Source organism: Juglans microcarpa x Juglans regia, chromosome 2S (genome assembly GCF_004785595.1).
Source record: "Juglans microcarpa x Juglans regia isolate MS1-56 chromosome 2S, Jm3101_v1.0, whole genome shotgun sequence".
Classification (NCBI taxonomy): domain Eukaryota; kingdom Viridiplantae; phylum Streptophyta; class Magnoliopsida; order Fagales; family Juglandaceae; genus Juglans; species Juglans microcarpa x Juglans regia.
Genome location: NC_054597.1, coordinates 3949244 through 3967382, shown reverse-complemented (window position 1 = coordinate 3967382; position 18139 = coordinate 3949244). Strand labels below are relative to the sequence as shown.

The window sequence follows — 18139 nt, the reverse complement described above, 5'->3', positions numbered from 1 at the left end:
GGCCATGGTTATGCATTGGTGATTTCAATGACATTTTGACCCAAACTGATAAATTTGGGGGGCGTCCGGTGGCATCTTCATTGGTAGGGGGATTAAAATTTTTGATGGAATCGCATGGTTTAATTGATATTGGTTTTTCGGGGTCTTCTTTCACTTAACAACCGCCATGGCAAAACACTGATTAGAGAAAGATTGGACCGCGACATAGCAAGCAACCAGCTTTCCTGACGCCATGATTCAACATCTGATTCCCTCGGCATCGGACCATCACCCCTTCTTCTAAGCACAACAAAAAGGCAAAAAAGAGCTTTATCTTTTAAATTTGAAGAATTTTGAACTTGAGAGCCGCTCAATCTTTTGATTATAAAGGAAGCTTGGAGTAAGCATTTCAACGGGAACCCATCCTATATACTCTGCAGTAAAATAAAGGCAACAAATGAAGCTCTCAAGCATTTGAATAAAGTCCATTTTGAAAAAATTCAAGAAAACATACGACAATTAGAAATGGAACTAAACCAAATCCAATGCAGTCCACCAAACCAATGGAGCGTCAAGGAAGAAAAGCGGATTCAATTCAATCTCTAAGAGCAACTAAAGCACAAAGAAACACTGTGGCGCCAAAAGTCAAGAATCATAGAATATATTCTATATATATTGACTTTTATAATATACTATATATTAATTTAACTATTTTTTCTTCATTTAATTTAAATATTATACTTTTTAATATTTTTTATTCATTTCAAATTTTTTTCTTTAACTACCAATGATATTCTCATATTTTTTTTATATTTGTAATATCTCCCTATATACAATATTATATAATTATATTATGTTTTAAATTAATTCAAATTTATAAGTTAAACCAAAATATAAATTAATTCAAAAAATAAAAAGAAGAGATTATATAATGAAAATATAATCAAAATATATTATGAAAATATTCATTCTTGATAATTGTAAAATAATATTTTTAAGATATTTTTTGGTATATTCCGTGACGATTTTTTGATCTACAAACGGTAAAAGAAATTATAATGACATGCTTAATCTTGCATAATATGATTGTAGAAGATGAGCAGTATTCTTTTTCGAGTAGAAGACTTCGTTTATGAACAAAACGATGAAATATCCCAAGAGCCAGTGTTCCATGAGCATAAAGACGAATTTGTAAACTTCATTCAACGTCATCATCACATTCGAGATCGAGGACTTCATTCTCAACTCCAATCGGATCTTATCGAACATTTATGACAAATATATAGTCAATCTTAAGTACTTGTATTTTACATTTTACTATGTTTAGCCTAATGTTATATTCTTGTTTTGTACTAGATGTAACCTTAACTTCAAAAAACTATATATGCATATATGATTGTGTTATTTAATTTCTAATATGGCCCACTTCTCATTTTATTAAATAAGTGATATGTGAAACTCAATTTCAATTTTGCATGGTTTATTACATAGTACTTCCTGCACCAACCTGCCTTTAGACTATTAAGACAGTAGATACTAAAAGTTTGGCCATTAAAATAATCCTTATCAATAAAATATCAAATGTTATATACATACTACTTTGGATACATTCAACAGACATGTATTTAACCAATGCTGGACTCATTCAACAGACACAAACACTAGACTCATTCAACAGACACTTTGGATACATTTAAACTTGTTATTTAAAACACTTGGGTGGATCACATACAATTGCTCCTATTTTTTCCATCTACTAAATCGCAAGTTTCAAGCCAGGAGGATTGTATTCATTTCATGACATTTGCCTAGAAGAGTAGAAACAGAAAAATGCTATACATTATGACATTATTCCAAAAATCTGGGAAAATAGAAGCTTGCATTATCCTAAAAAAATGTTATACATTATGACATTTCTAATTGAGTAGAAACATGACATATACTCCAACGCACTCGAGTATATGAAGAACTAAATAAATTAAGACAAAGAATAAGCATGCAAGTTAACCCCATAGACCCTATCCACATTCTATCAAAGTTAAAGTGACATCTGCACGAACAAAGTGAAGCAGCCATTAAGAAACTCACGAAGTAACTCATTCATCCAAATAATATTCATTCTATGATCCACATAACACACAAAGCAACTCATTCATTCACATAATACTCATCTATTCACATAATACTCTCAAATCATTCACAACAACACTTTAGTTCCCATAAGAACTCATAATTTAGTGCATCATAATTTTTTCAATAGAGAACACATTAAACCGTTAAGACAGTTTAGTATGCGAATTGTGTTGTGTTCTATGCAAAAGAAAAATCAAAATATAACTATCCATTGGCTACATTGTGGCTTCAGATTTGTGTTGCGTTCTATACAAAAAACTATCAAAGTAGAACTCTCAAATGTGGATGCATTGTTGCTTCAGATTTGTGATGTATTCTATACAAAAAACTATCAAAGTAGAACTTCCAAATGTGGCTGCAATTGTGGCTTCAGGTTTGTACTGTGTTCTATACAAAAAACTATCAAATGAGCATTCTCAAAAGTGGTTGTATTGTTACTCTTCAAAAAAATTTCACTTGCAGCCTATACCAATCACAATCATGGTTTTGTAGACCTTTATTTTTTAAGTATTTCCAATTAGAGGCTATGAAAATACTCTTACTGCATTGTAGGCAAACTTAAGGTATCCATTCTCATAATTTCCTTATTTTCTTTCCGTTGATCCAAATCAAGCCTCTCTTTTGTAAGGCGGATAATCTTTTTCCTATCTTCTCCCTTCTCAACTTCTATCTTTTCTTCTCATCTCTTATCTTAGTCACAAAATCATTAAGATTGGAAGATATATTATTTTGCCTCTTTCGCTTCTTTTCAGCCTTCTTTTCAATAGATTTCTCCAGATCCATATCTATAGATGGAGATAGGGTATCTTTATTTAGACATGTAAACTCTGGCACATGAACATCTAGGGTTACTAATCTTCTCTTAGTTTTCATTATACCCTCAACCATAGTTTGTTTCCATTTTGGATGGTGCCTTAGAATAGTCCAACAATGAAGAAAGTTGAATGTTGCAAACTGATCACTTCGATAGAGCTCATTTGCTTGCTCAATTTGAAAAATCAGTAAATGAGATGTGAAATATATCTAATACAACTTCATTTAAATGATGAAATTAAAGGATATTGTTTGTGCACCTTATCTTGCTCAGTAATCCCACTCGAAGACATTCCTTCGATTTGAGATAAGGCACCACAAAACTTATTTGTAACATGTTGGATGGTTGACCATCTATTTGTGAGAGAGCAGAAAGCCTGGAACTACGTTCACAAGATGTAGATTTTTTATTTTTCTCATAATATTCATGTACTCTAGCCCAAAATGAATGTTTAGATTGATCAATTTCATTGATCAGGTCCAAACTAGTATTAAGCCAAGCTGACACTAGTAAGTTGTCATCTTCTAGACTAAAATTTCTTTGTCTAGATTTTATTTTTCTAACAGTCGCTTGTTTTGGGTTGAGAGGAGTAATTTAGGATTCTAAATCATTCATAGATGTGATCATGTGAGGAGGTAGTCATTGTAACTTTCTTCCCCCTCCTGTAAGAGAGTAGTGAAAGAATGAACTCTATAGAATTGTGAATCCATCCTTCATGGAACTCAATCAAACTCAATTAAAAAGTTTGTGAAATTCTAAATTTTGATAAGTACCACTTGTTATGATAAAAACTCAAACAAAGTAAGGTCTTTTTTGTTACCTATCTTATCAAATGAGGATAGTAACAGAGTAGGTTAGTGGTGGACAAAAAAAAAATTTGATTACACGAATGGTGTTAGTACTTGGATATATAAACCTTGTTTCAGGAAAAACTTAGGCTTTAGTTTAGGCACATTTCAGAATAAATGAACATGCTAAACTAAAACATATAGCAGGTTAAACTAACAAATTTCAAAATAGATGAACATGCTAAACTAAAAAAAAAAAAAAAATACCAATACACTAAAAGCAAATTTCAGAATAGTGAACATACTATCATTTTCCTTCCTACAATATTGAATTTAAATGCAAGTTTTAGTAGTCATTAGACCTAAATCAATTTTTCTTGGTTGAGGCTCTAAAAATGTAGAATTAGGATATCTTCCACCAGATGAGTCTACAACCAAGAAAGTAATCCATAAATAACAGAAGAAATCAGAAAGTAATCTAGGCGTTGCAAAGAAATAATGGTATCAATGAGATTAAAGGGAGCTATGAGTTTCCAAGAATGCTAAATTTGGTTTTGAACCAACCACTTCCATTGCCATAAAAGAGCAAAAAGGGCACATCAGCAGATCATCCTCCAGGGGGGAAGAAACACTTCAATATGCACGTGTGAGCATTAACAATATGACACTTCCACAATCATGTTAAAATATAGGCAATTTCACAACATTCATAAATGGCACTTAATATTCATACATCCATAATATTCATCAAATGTTCACTATCCGAAAAGAGATATATCAGAGACACAAATTGGAACTGTTTCTTCTTCTCCACTTCTTCTTTTTGACATTTCACAAACACTTACAATCCAATTTAAATATACACATGGCCCCTCCAAGGCACTTTCCACAACCAACAGAACATAGATCACCAAAAACTCAAATCATTGATATAAGAAAATTTGAAATTAGTGGTCCAAAATCCAAGTACAAGAGAAAAGAAACATAAAAAATTCAGAAAACATATTGGCATGATACAAGCAATTGTAGTAACTAAATTGAATGTGGCTTATGTCGTATGTATATATGTATATACAAGTTGAGGAAATTAGAGAAGAAATAGAGAACTCGATGAATGAAATGACACACAAACTCCTGACCCATATTTTGAGAAGAAAAAAATTCCTAAAATTTTATCTTCTTCAAATTAGGAACAGAGCAAAGGAAAAACAAAGAAGAAGAATAAAGCCAATGCTTTCATGCATTTTGGAGAGAGAGAGAGAGCTCTTCCCTGAAAAAATTTCCCCATGTTTACTTCGGCCGTGGGTTTCCAAGAATACTTAACCGTAGAGATGAGAGTTTGAAGCACGAGAACGACCTTGATCGGTGATGGAGTCGACGAGCAACAACGAAGTCGAAGGAAGATGGCGCCTTCGGCCACAACTCTGTCTTTGGCGCCAAACACAGAAGAAAGCGTGGGAACGAGAGAGATGGTCTAAAATAAAAATAGGGACTTTCGAAGAAATGAAAAAAATTAGCAACAGAGGAGAGAGAAATTAATTTAGAATATTTACAGTTATGAACCGTTATCCTTTCCATGTAGCGGGAGTACTGTAGCAAAATGTAAAGTAAAGATGAAATACAAGATCTATTGGAGGGCACTTTTGAACTTTTTATTTATTTTTTATTTATTTATAATTTAAAGAAAACTGCATTTTATAGCATCCATTGCGAATGCTCTTATATTGCCACCCAGGACGACTAAGTGAAAAAAAGTAATGTTATTTATATTTCTATTATAAATTAATACGAGCTTATATGATATGTTAGATTGTAAAATTATTTTTATTATAAAGATAATGTAACATATCATATGAAGTCACATTACTCGTTAGTTTGTGAATTTATTTTTGTAAAATTTATTTTATTTATTTTCTATTTTTAAATAAATAAAAAGATGATGAACGATATTTTTTATAACAATATGCTGCAGACAAAATAGCTAATTAACTTTTAACATAACTAATGACTAAATTAACTATTATTTGAAAATTTTTAATTAAGGCTGCGTTTAGATATTGAACTGAGTTGAGTTGAGATAAAAGTTGAATAAAATATTATTAGAATATTATTTTTTAATATTATTATTATTTTAATATTTGAAAAAGTTGAATTGTTTATTATATTTTGTGTTAAAATTTAAATAAATTATAATAATTAAATAAGATGAATTGAGATGAATATATAATCCAAACTGGCCTAAATGGGATGGTAAAAACTATTAAAGTTTATTTTTCCATTACAATGGTCACCCAATGATTCAACCACTTTTTGAACTCTACGAATTATTGGAGTCTTAAGTAATGATGATAACGCACGCAGTTAGTGTTGACATTTTCATCTAATCCTTCAGAGAAATGTTTTAGGGACTGTTTAGGGTTACGTTATGAATTTTAAAAAGTATTTTAATAGTCTTAAAAAAAATTTAATAGAAAAATTAGGTTGTTTCATGAGTGTTATATATTAAAACATTTTTTAATCTTAAATAAGTTAAAAAATATGTTTGATTTTGATTTTTTCCTCAAATGTCTTTTTTTGAATAATGCGAAATGTGATTCGAATTTTAAAAAAACTTTCAATGGATAAAAATACCTATACAATTTTAATATAATTACAATTTTTAAAGTTTTAAATATATGATCATAATTTAAAAAAAAATTAAATGATTGTCTTTTTTACATCAGAAAGTATTTTTTTAATTTATTTCCAAATAAATATAATATGTTTGAAATTTTTTAAACACATGGTTACCAAAAAGTAAATAATTTTTTAATAGTAGAACTTACTACTTAAACTATAAGTTATAAGTTTTAAAGTTATAAGTTATATTTTTTACTGCAATCATAAACAGTAAATTAATCATAAAAAATTTCATAAAAATAAATTTACAAACTTACGTGACTTTATATAATACATTATATTGTAAATTTATTTTTTTGTAACATAAATATAACGAATAATATAAAATCATGCCAATTTATAGATTTATTTTATAAAATCTCTTTTGTGTGTATAGTAGTTCTTGTGCAAAGTCCTCACTCTTTCACGTTTTTATCAAATTGTTGCGTTGTGTTAGTCAATAGCTAGTTAATCTATTTGTAAATCAAGAGGACGAGGTTTTGTGGATATTAAAATGCACATCTCTAAAAGTCTAATAATCATCATAATTAATAAGAACTACCAAATAATAACCATTATTATTAATAATCGTGTTTATTAAATAATAATAGTACTAGTGGTAATTAATGACAATCATATAATAGAGTTCTCAAAACATATATAATTTTCGTTTCACGCTGCATTTTCCATCCCTTTTGATTTGTCACCAGAACTTTGCCTGAACCACAAGGATTGAAAGTGACACAAAACATAGAGGGCTTATATATAAAAGCTAATTAACAATAAATCAAAAGAAAAATGTTAAATGTATTGAAGAAAAACGTATTTTTCTACATATATATTATTGATATGTTAAAAATTATAAAATATTGAAATTTAAAATTCAAAATTTAAACTTTGAAAGAAAACTAATAAAATAAGTATTAAAAATAAAATTACAAATAAAATATAAGTATATATAGTATTACTCCATTCAAAATATAAATCTTACTTTTATGTTGACGATGATAAAATAGAAAAGACTACTCATCCATAATTTCTATTATATTTACAATCAACATTTATAATTATAATTATAGAAGATCGTGATTCACTAATAATTATAAAATAATTTATGCAAGTTTTGAATGTAGAAACTCTTTTAAATAATAAGAATTACTTCGAAAGTGAACGCTCAAAACTTGGTACTGCATGCTACTCAGGCTCGTGTGTTTGTCATCTCAAACATATCATTTCTCATATTCCGCTGCCGCTGTTTCTAATTACACGCCGCTACGTACAAATCAGTCATATTCAACGTATGCAAGGATTCGATATATTCAATCAGAAACGATATCTCCCAGACTCCCCTTCAGTTCACTCTTTTCCTTTCTAGAAGATAATCTCTCTCTCTCTAATCCTCTCCTTTCTTTGAGCTCTCGATCTTCCGGGTTGCTGTTTAGATTGAAGCTTTGAATTTGTGAGTAATGGCTGCCGCCACTTTGAGCGCTGCTGATGCCGAGAAGCTTAATAACCTCAAATCTGCTGTCGCTGGACTCAACCACATCAGGTACTTTCTCATTTTCTTTACCACAAAACCACGATGATTCCCATTTTCGCTGTATCGGATCGAATTGTGGCGTTTTCCCTTTTTTTTTTTTTAAACTGTAATTCGGATTGTCCGCGCACGCCTGCTTTGGAGCAATGGATTTGAGCTATGGTTCCTTCTTTGATTATTTTGATGTGTCTCTTGCAGCGAGAACGAGAAAACCGGGTTCGTCAACCTCGTCGCTCGCTATCTCAGGTAAACTATGCCTGAAATTTTATAGAATTCGTTCAGATTTTCATGTGCATGTTGTATTCTGCTAGTTCAAAACGTGCATTCTATGTATTTTGTCTGGACTGCGAGAAAACAATGCACGAGGAAAGTAAATGATGCGCCTTTTGCTTATGTGATTCTTGTTATTTTAATGGAAGATCTGAGTCTTCGACTTTAGATCATATTTCCGTTTTACCTTTTACATGCAACAGAACGGATTGATTGTCGGACTCATTGAAGATTCAAAATGGATTCGTTTTTTTACATATTCTTTGTTTGGTTACGATGTTATGCACGTTATAGCGGTGAAGCGCAACACGTGGAATGGAGTAAGATCCAGACCCCTACTGATGAAGTAGTGGTTCCTTATGAGAGCTTGGCACCCGCTCCGCATGGTAGCGATCTTTATTCTGTGAAAATTTCTTCTTTTTTTCTTTTGAGAAATTTGGTTCAATTTTATTACCTTTATATATCAATTGGTTAGATTTCAATAATATTAGAAGCTTATTAAGTATCTGCATGGATGCAGATCCTGTGGAGACGAAGAAGCTGTTGGACAAACTTGTCGTGCTAAAGCTTAATGGAGGTCTGGGGACAACAATGGGTTGTACTGGGCCCAAGTATGCATTTGAATCTAACTTCCGATACTTTTGTTCTTGTTATTGCTTATGTAACTGTGTATCGGTTGAAAGCCTTCATTAAGAATGACTTAAATCTTAACACGGAGTGGAGCATTCCTGTTCTTTGCTCTAGAAGTTCAAATCCTATTAATGATGTTTATCAGGAGTATCAAAGAATTGTGAATGCTAGTTTCAAAAATTTCCAGCTATAAGTAAATGTGTTTCTTAATGTAAAATAAGATGAATAAATATAATATCTAGAATTATTGAAAGCATTTTTTTTTCAAGGAAAAAATCATATTGTGTGTTTATGACTTTCATTGTATTCTACTCTTTGCATTGCAGGTAAACATTGTGCGGTAATTACTAGCTCATTCTTGTTATACCCCTTCTCTCATTCTAATTTCTTATTATACCCCTTCACGTTCAACACTCGTAGTCTATTTTTGTAATTTTCTTATTGCGGTAATAAAGCTTTTATTTTTATTTTATTTTATAAGTTATTGTGGTAATAAAGCTTCAATTCCTTCATGGTGTGGATTTCTCTGTGGAGCTTGTATTGTTTACTGTGTCCTGTTTTCCCATGAACTTTACATTAAGCTCGTATAATTGGAATGCAGGTCTGTCATTGAAGTTCGGAACGGGATGACATTTCTTGACTTGATTGTCATCCAGATTGAGGTTATAATGTCTTTTCTGCTGCACTTTTTTTTGGGTGGTTATATCTTGGCTTTCAACTGATACTTTTTGTTGTTTATAGAATCTCAATTCAAAGTATGGGTGCAATGTTCCATTGCTTCTAATGAACTCGTTCAACACTCATGATGATACATTGAAGGTAACTCATTTCTACTGTTTTTCTCACTGATTACTGTAATCTCGTTTTGATTATTTTTGCTTGATGAACTAACAAGTTTGCTGTCTAGTTCAGATTGTGGAAAAATACTCTAGCTCAAACATTGAAATTCATACTTTTAATCAGGTCTGCTGCGAATTTTTAATAATACAATTTAGTAACTACTTTTGGACAAGTACAAACTCAAGAAAAAATTTATGCTTTATATTGAACATTTGGATTTACACAGAGCCAGTATCCTCGTCTCGTTGTTGATGACTTTAGCCCACTGCCTAGCAAAGGACAGACTGGCAAGGATGGATGGTACTTATTTATTTGCTTTCATTATTTCGCTTACCCAGGCTTCAGTTTGTTTTTCTGCTTTGACTGGAGGAAGGGGGAAAGAAGATTGTCGAGAGTAGTAGAGTGCTTTATTATTTAGTGTGCATGTTCAACCTATGTGAGCTTACTTACAGTTCCATTGATGACTACTGTATCACTTGAAGGTATCCTCCTGGCCATGGTGATGTGTTCCCATCGCTGAAGAACAGTGGCAAACTTGATGCGCTATTATCCCAGGTTGGCAATACGATGTATTTAATGATCATCTGAATGTTGATTGATTCACCAGAATACTCTTAAGTTTTATCCTTTGCTGCATTTCGTTTTTGTCTCTTTCTCAGGGTAAGGAGTATGTGTTTGTTGCCAACTCGGATAATTTGGGTGCCGTTGTTGACTCAAGTATCCTGGCATTGGTTTTCACTGACACTTTGGTTTCTAGCTTTGTTTCTTATAATAATACAAGGAGAACATGTCTTTTATGCCGCTTTAATCCTTAACTACATTGCTTAGAAATCTTAAATCATTTGGTCTGCAACCAGAATGAATACTGTATGGAAGTGACACCTAAAACCTTGGCCGATGTGAAGGGCGGTACTCTCATTTCATATGAAGGAAGAGTTCAGGTATATAAATATTATCCATTTTAATGTTGTTTCTTTTGCAAGCTTCAGAATTGTTTGGCCAGAAGCATGATAGAGATTTCTAGTTTTTATGTAGCAACTGTGATTACTTGGGATAACTCTAAATACAAAATTAAGGCATAAGTGGTATGTTGTATGTGGCCTTGACTAATGATCTAAAACATTAAGCAATAGTTGCTTTTGTTTGCGACAACGTTTTCTGAAGTACTAATTGAATCAAGGGATAGAGTGCCAATTGTTGGTGCTTCCGAACCATACAAACAACCTTCAACAATTTCAGATCGTTTAACATTTTACCTAGAGTAGTATTACCAGAATTATTGATCTGGAAGTAAGAGCTCTGGATAGAATGCATATCTTGCAAGTTGATAAGTAATGTTCTCACATTTTATTAAACAGCGCTAGGGGCGCAATCTGTGTACACTTTGGGGTATGCATTGGAGGAGTGCCTTAATTAGGATGGAAAGAGGAACAAGAACCATAATATATTCTGGTGTTTCTTTCTGAATACTGGCATTTAATGACATTTTTCCTTTAATTTCCTGATGCAGCTTCTGGAAATAGCTCAGGTTCCTGATGAACATGTAAGTTCTTATTCTATTCTTCCACTCTTTTCTCCTCTTTTGGTTTCCTTTATCATTTTAATATCTATGGTTGAAGGCAGGAGGTGCAACTGAGGTGCTAGAGTTCCATATAACCAAGTTCATACATACCCAGTCAAGTGGTTGAACATGTGAAATAGCATTCTGATATACAATAATTTAATAGAAAAGTAATATTATATTGATGCAATATAGAGAAATAAACCAATCAGTGATGCTTCAATTAAGGTAATTCTTTAAACACACACTTGGCCACCAAATGAAGTTCGTGATACAAATTTGGCTGAAGAGCCAATTTGACCGTTTACTTGTTTTGTAAAGTAGACACTTTTTTTTTTTCCAGTTTTTCGTAATTTAATATTTCATGTTTTCTGAACTGGGGTGCAAAACAACAAAACAGGCAGTGGAACCCACTTTTGAGGGTGGTGAATTCCTTCAGGACCCAAGATTTATTTCATTGCAAGGTGTATTAGATCCATGGCTTTTTGAGCGTGCAAAAAGAATTAGTGCAAGCACTTAAAACTATTTATAAGTTATACTAGGAGAATCACAGAAAAATAAAAGTTACTTTTGTTACCTGTAGAGAAGGAAAATTGATGAAGGAAGAATTGAAAATTGAATTACCAAGTCAATGGGTGGTGTAAGTTAATTTATGAGTAAATTAGTGTCTGCATTTCCACCAATCAACTAGAAAAATTGTATCATGATTATCCTTCTGGCAATAAAAGGTTTTTTGAGAATCTAAAACTCTTGTGGAAATTGTCTTTGGCAAGTTTATGGTTGACTCGACGAGGTATCCTTGAAACAGGTCAATGAATTCAAGTCAATAGAGAAGTTCAAAATTTTCAATACAAATAACTTGTAAGTCATGTTGGCATAAGTTCTCTTAACAAGCATGGATTGAATACTAACAACATTTCACACAGGTGGGTTAACTTGAAAGCAATTAAGAAGCTTTTGGAAGCTGATGCATTGAAGATGGAGATTATACCAAACCCAAAGGTATCTTTGATCGTTCTTGCAGTGGTGCTGTATCTGTCCTCTGGATTTCTGATGCTTAGATGGGCAAGTAAAATGTTAAAAGTAATTGTGTATGTAGGAAGTGGATGGAGTCAAAGTTCTTCAGCTGGAAACTGCTGCGGGTGCAGCAATCAGGGTAGTTATTATGTGATAAACTTATTACTTATCAAAAACTTATTCTCGAGGTGTTTCTAAAAGTAAAAACTTGATCTTGTTATCTTGTTTCAATTAGTTCTTTGATAATGCCATTGGCATCAATGTACCCCGATCTCGATTCCTTCCAGTGAAGGCAACTTCAGATTTGCTTCTTGTCCAGGTTGGCCTCTTCTCTGCCATTAGGGATGATAGGGTCTTGAATTATGATTTGATGCTTGTCTAACATATATTTTTTCTCTCTCTTTCCTTCTTCGGAACAGTCTGATCTCTATATTTTAGAGAATGGCTTTGTTATCCGGAATAAAGCCAGGACAAACCCTGCAAATCCTTCTATTGAATTGGGTCCTGAATTTAAGAAGGTGAAGATCATTGCAGTGATCATGTGGTATCAGATGCATGGAGCTTCTTGATATTGATAGTAATTTTGTCATTTCTTTAACAGGTTGGCAACTTCTTGAGTCGATTTAAGTCTATTCCTAGCATCATTGAGCTTGATAGCCTTAAGGTGACTGGTGATGTATGGCTTGGTACTGGTGTTACTCTCAAGGTATTATTATATGTCCTCGTGCTGCTTTACAGTTGCTCATTTCCTATTAAGATTTTGCCTATGACATTCAAATAGGTTTTGGTTCACATTAGCAGATAATTATGGGATTTAATATTTGCTGAAGTCAGTCTAATTCTTTTGCAATTTTGCCTCCTTATGGAGTTGATGGCGTAAATACTTCTTAAGTTGTCGATCACTGGAAAACATTTTTACCCTGTTAGTGGTTGGTAATGGTCCATGCATAAGCTTGCTTTGATTTTTTTTTTCTTTTTTTTTTTAAATTTCCTTTATTTACCCTTTTCTCGGATTCTTTTCCTTAACCACAAAAACTGTTGACAACTGACTTTTGCCGTCACCTTGGTTTTGCTTTTGAAGGGGAGAGTGATAATTGTGGCAAAACCTGGGGTGAAGTTAGAAATACCGGATGGAGCTGTACTTGAAAACAAGGTAAAAAGTTAGAATTTAAGCACGAGAGTTTTTTAGTGTTATTTGGTGGACTTGGCGTGAGTACCTATGATGGTGACTGACTACATCTGCTGGCATGTGAATATAATTTCCATATGCAGGAAATCAATGGCCCTGAGGATCTCTAAGCAAATGGCTTTGATCAGTATTGGATAATAAAATCCACATGAAGATCTTTCTTTCTTTTGTAATGCGCTGTGTATTTTGAAAGGAAAATAAAAGCACAGTTTTTGGTTGTAGTGCGTTCCCATATGGAAGGCCTGCCTTTCTCCGTTTTATCAATGAAAAATATCATCGAAATGAAATTGTTAGTTGGCCTGAACTTGCCTTGTCTCGTCTCCGAGAAAATATGAAAGAGATCCTGAGGTGGTAGGGGTTGCTGAAGAGAGGTCGCAGCAGCAATGACTCATCGTCCCACTGGGCTCGCCTGGTTTTGTGCTCTTTCCAGCTGATATCTGAACCTCACCTTTATAGTAATATCCAATCTGTTGGGGACGGGACAATAGGGGCATAGACGGCGGTATGCACTCATTCAAGTCGGATTTGAGCCATAACATATACCACAATCTTACCAAAAGAACTCAGCAAGTCTTTAGACTACTAATATTAATAATTTGATGATGAGATTTTTTTACGAGTTCCCATGCATAAACAAAAGGATACTCTTTAGAGGACATCAGTACTGTTTGGTTGTTGATGTAAAGATTCAACTCATCTCAAACTAATCATTGATGAGATCTATTATTTTTTTAACTTTTCATAAAAAAGTTAAGCTTATCGAAGTTAACCAATCTCAATGGGATCTTTAAAATATTTCTATTCATAATTCAATTCAACTTATTTCAATATCCAAATGTACATATGCGTGTCTGAGACAATCCATTTGGTAGAAGCCGGCTTAGCTAACTTTCCTCAACTAAAGGCTTGTTTGTTTTCAGAGATGAGATGAGTTGAGATTAAAGTTAAAAAGTTGAATAAAATATTGTTAGAATATATTTTTTTAATATTATTTTTGTTTTGAGATTTGAAAAAGTTGAATTGTTTATTTTATTTTGTGTAGAGATTTGGAAAAGTTGTAATGATGAGGTGAGATGAGATGAGATGTTTCTTAAAAACAAATAAGAACATGTTTTGGAATCTAGTTTTCAAATGTTGTCAACTCTGTTTGAACTAATAGATGGAACATTAGAATAAGGGACGACAAGAGTGTTTTTATTAACTTTGCTTCAACTTTGCTTGGGCTGTTTTTCTTTCGATAGATTAGACGTCGTTTCAATAAATGGATTCCAACCTCAATCAAACACTACAAAGTAGGGGTACATCCGGACCGATTTTTTTTCCGGTCCGGTTCGGAACTTGGAAATCCGGGTGTATCCGGGCGATTATCTGCCCATATTACACCCAGGCGGGTGAGAAGAATCCGGATTCGGTTCTGCGACCCGGTTATCCGTAACTTGGTCATTTAAAAAAAAAAAACCGCCCCACGTTGCAAAATCCCTAACTTTCGAATCCCTTCTGCCTTTCCGAATCCCTTCTCTTCTCCTTTCTCTTCTCCTACTCTCTTCGACGCAACGTCTCTTTTCCTTTCTCTTCTCCTACTCTCTTCGACGCAGCATCTCTTATCCTTTCGAAGTCCTTTGCAGTTTGCGCATTTGGGAGAGAGAAGCGGATGCTACCATCCAACATTTTTTAAGTCTAAGCTCGTAAGGTATATTTCTCAAGCCCTTCTCTACTCTGTCATCTCTCTTTCTCTACTCTGTTATTTTCTGTACGGTATGGTCATCTCTCTTTCTCTACTTTGTTAGTTTCTGTAAATGATGGGTTTCGGGATTTTTGATTATGAGTGTTGGGGTTTTTTTGTAAACGATTTGTGTTTTGGGATTTTTTTGTTTTAGGGTTTGATTGTAAACGACTGAGTTATGAAAGAGAAAATAAGAGGGGTTTTTTTTTTCTTATGTATGATATGAGTGGTTGTTCCAGATGGGGAGAGTTTGTTTCTGGTTTTGGGGAATTAACCAAGATTTTTGTTTCATGTTCTCCCATTTTCGGACTTTCAGTAGATTTGTTTAAATTAAAATGAATTTTTCAGTGGATATAACTCTATTTCTGCTATAGAACACTCTGTTGGTTGTTTTATTAATTTATACATTATTATAAGGGCTAGGTATTGCTAGTGTACATGGGACTGATGTAATTCTTGAATTACATCAATTATTTAGTCTTAATTTCGAAGTAGAAGTGTGTCTTTCCCATATTGATACTCATTGTTTTTTTTTTCCTTCTTCCTTTTTCTCTTCTGCGTTTTCTTCTTTGCTTTCCTCTTTCTTTTCCTGCTCCTTGTTTTCCTTCAGATCAAAGTAAATGGAATAACTAATGTCTTTACATCGAGTACTTTGGTCCTAGCTTACATGACTACATTGGTTCTGGTTTTTGTACAATTTTAGATCACAAAAACTATTAATAATTAGCTTATACTGTTGCATAACTCCTACATAATTATTCAAGTTATACAGTGCTTTTTGAATCTTCTGCACAATGAACTTGGGTCATTATAGCTTACATGACTATATTGGTTCCGTATTTTGAAAAAGTGTAAAATGTGAAGAAAATTATGGTAGGATAGATTTGTTTAATTGGCCAAGCTTCTTAACCAGATAAGAACCCTCTTCTTAAGGTACATAGATATCAACTGTCATGCATGCTTCTTAATAAGATAAGAAGGCAGCTGGCTGCTTTATTTGATATTTAACCTTCGATTGCAGGAGATCTACATTGGAAGTAAGTTTCTTTCAACATAAATTCAAATTGGCAGGTATAAAAAGCAAAAGAGACTTTTTTTTTTGGCACCTAGTAAATCTGGTTGTTCTTCGTAGTTCTATTGCATGATCACAAATAGCAAATCTGTTTTCCTCTACCATGTGTGTTGCTTATCTTTGTGAATCATTATTTCCAATTCCTATCTGAGAATACAAATGACAACAGGTTGTAGGTAAAATGTAAAGCAAGTACATGGCAGGAACATTCACCAAAAAGAAGAAATGTAGGCTAAGCTTCATAACAAAAAATAAGCTACTTTGTGTATTAGATTAATAGAAAAGATAGATGATTCTGGAATGAGGAAATGTATATGATACTGAAGTCTCTAAACATGCCCTTGTTTTGTTTTCAGGTGTAGAGTGTACTAGAAGAAAGAGGACTTTTTATTGGTGATATAGACCCAAGAACTAAAGTTGTAAGCCAGTAATTATTGTAGTGTCTTTGTGAGGTTTTGTTTTAAGTTTTATTCTCTTGTTCTTTTTGACTTTTCACATATATGAAGCTGTTTTTCACAAATTATAGTTTTCATTTTTTTGTTGTAATTGATGTTGTTGGCAGCTTATAGAGAGATAGTCCAGTAGAAAACTTCCCCCCAATTCTAATTCAAGATGTGAAGACTAATGCATTTTGTTCTTTGTAAATTTATGTTTTAGTTTAATTAGTTGTGATGTATTAATATTTATTTTGTTCTTTGTAAATTTATGTTTTAGTTTAATTAGTTGTAATGTATTAATATTTATTTTGTTCTTTGTAAATTTATGTTTTAGTTTAATTAGTTGTGATGTATTAATATTTCTTTTATTCTTTGTAAATTTATGTTTTGCATTGTGTGGTAACAACAATATTATTTATTTATTTTGTTCTCTAATTTATTTATTTTTTTTAAAAAGTGTTTAAATTATTTTTTAAAAAAATTTTTGGCAATTTGCGTATCAGAATTTTTTTTAAAAAGACAAGTGCTATAAAAACATTTTTTTAAGTTTAGTCTTCTTTAAAAAAAAAAAAAAGTATTAACAATCCGGATTATAGTGAAAAATCTGGATTTGTAGTGAACAATCCGGATTATGCATATGGAAATCCAGATTATGGTGAAAAATCTGGATTTATAGTGAAAAATATGGATATCCAGTTACAAACCGGATATCCAAATTGAATCCGGTTATCCACCCAGATTCTTTTCGGATTTTACCATCCAGATCCGGATCTGGATGCACACCCCTACTGCAAAGAACGTGCCGGTGCCACTTATCAATTGAGAGCATCTTCATTGGTTTGGCCAAAGTTTAATGATAGTTAAACTTTAGCTAATATGTGTCAAAAAACCACCACATTAGATTGGGCATCTCTATAAAATTTTAGACTTCTGCTACAGTAATTCTCCAAATTTTTAGGTGAACAGTAAGTTAGCTAAATATTAAAATATTTAATTCTCACTCCTCTTACAAAATATGTAGGTATTTTTTTTAATTAAGAAATTTGGTTCGATTTATTATTATTAAATATAAAATGTGATAAAAATAAATTAATTAGTTAATATTAATTAGAATATTAATTATTAAGTTAATTATAATGATAATTTAATTATAATATAATTAATATTAATTTAATTAGAATATAATTAATATTAATATTAATATTTAATGTTGATTTAATTAGAATATAATTATTATTAATATTAAATTGGTAGAATTATGTAATACAAATAAATTAAATAAAAAAATTATTAAATTAATAATATTTTATAACTAGAAAGAAAGTAAATGACTAATCCAATGTGGAGATTGAATTTAAATAGAATAGATAAATATAAAAAAGTATGATATTAATTAAATTTTAAAGATAAATTTAATCAAACTAATGAGAATGCTCTGAAGTGAAAACAAATAAGTATGTAGAATTTTTTAAAGATAAAACAAATAAGTAT

General features: G+C 32.0%; 1 protein-coding gene across 1 annotated transcript; it reads left to right on the top strand.

Moving 5' to 3' along the window:
• The first annotated feature begins 7610 nt into the window (after positions 1-7610).
• Positions 7611-13713, top strand: LOC121252220 (UTP--glucose-1-phosphate uridylyltransferase). The gene is made up of 20 exons (XM_041151753.1): positions 7611-7921; positions 8108-8155; positions 8474-8565; positions 8700-8790; positions 9411-9471; positions 9551-9628; positions 9722-9772; positions 9876-9949; positions 10132-10204; positions 10309-10366; positions 10478-10590; positions 11160-11192; positions 12019-12071; positions 12137-12212; positions 12310-12366; positions 12463-12546; positions 12647-12745; positions 12829-12933; positions 13309-13380; positions 13500-13713. Exons 1-20 carry the CDS (start codon positions 7839-7841, stop codon positions 13524-13526), a joined length of 1428 nt encoding a protein of 475 aa, XP_041007687.1. The 5' UTR covers positions 7611-7838; the 3' UTR covers positions 13527-13713.
• The last annotated feature ends 4426 nt before the right edge of the window (positions 13714-18139 follow it).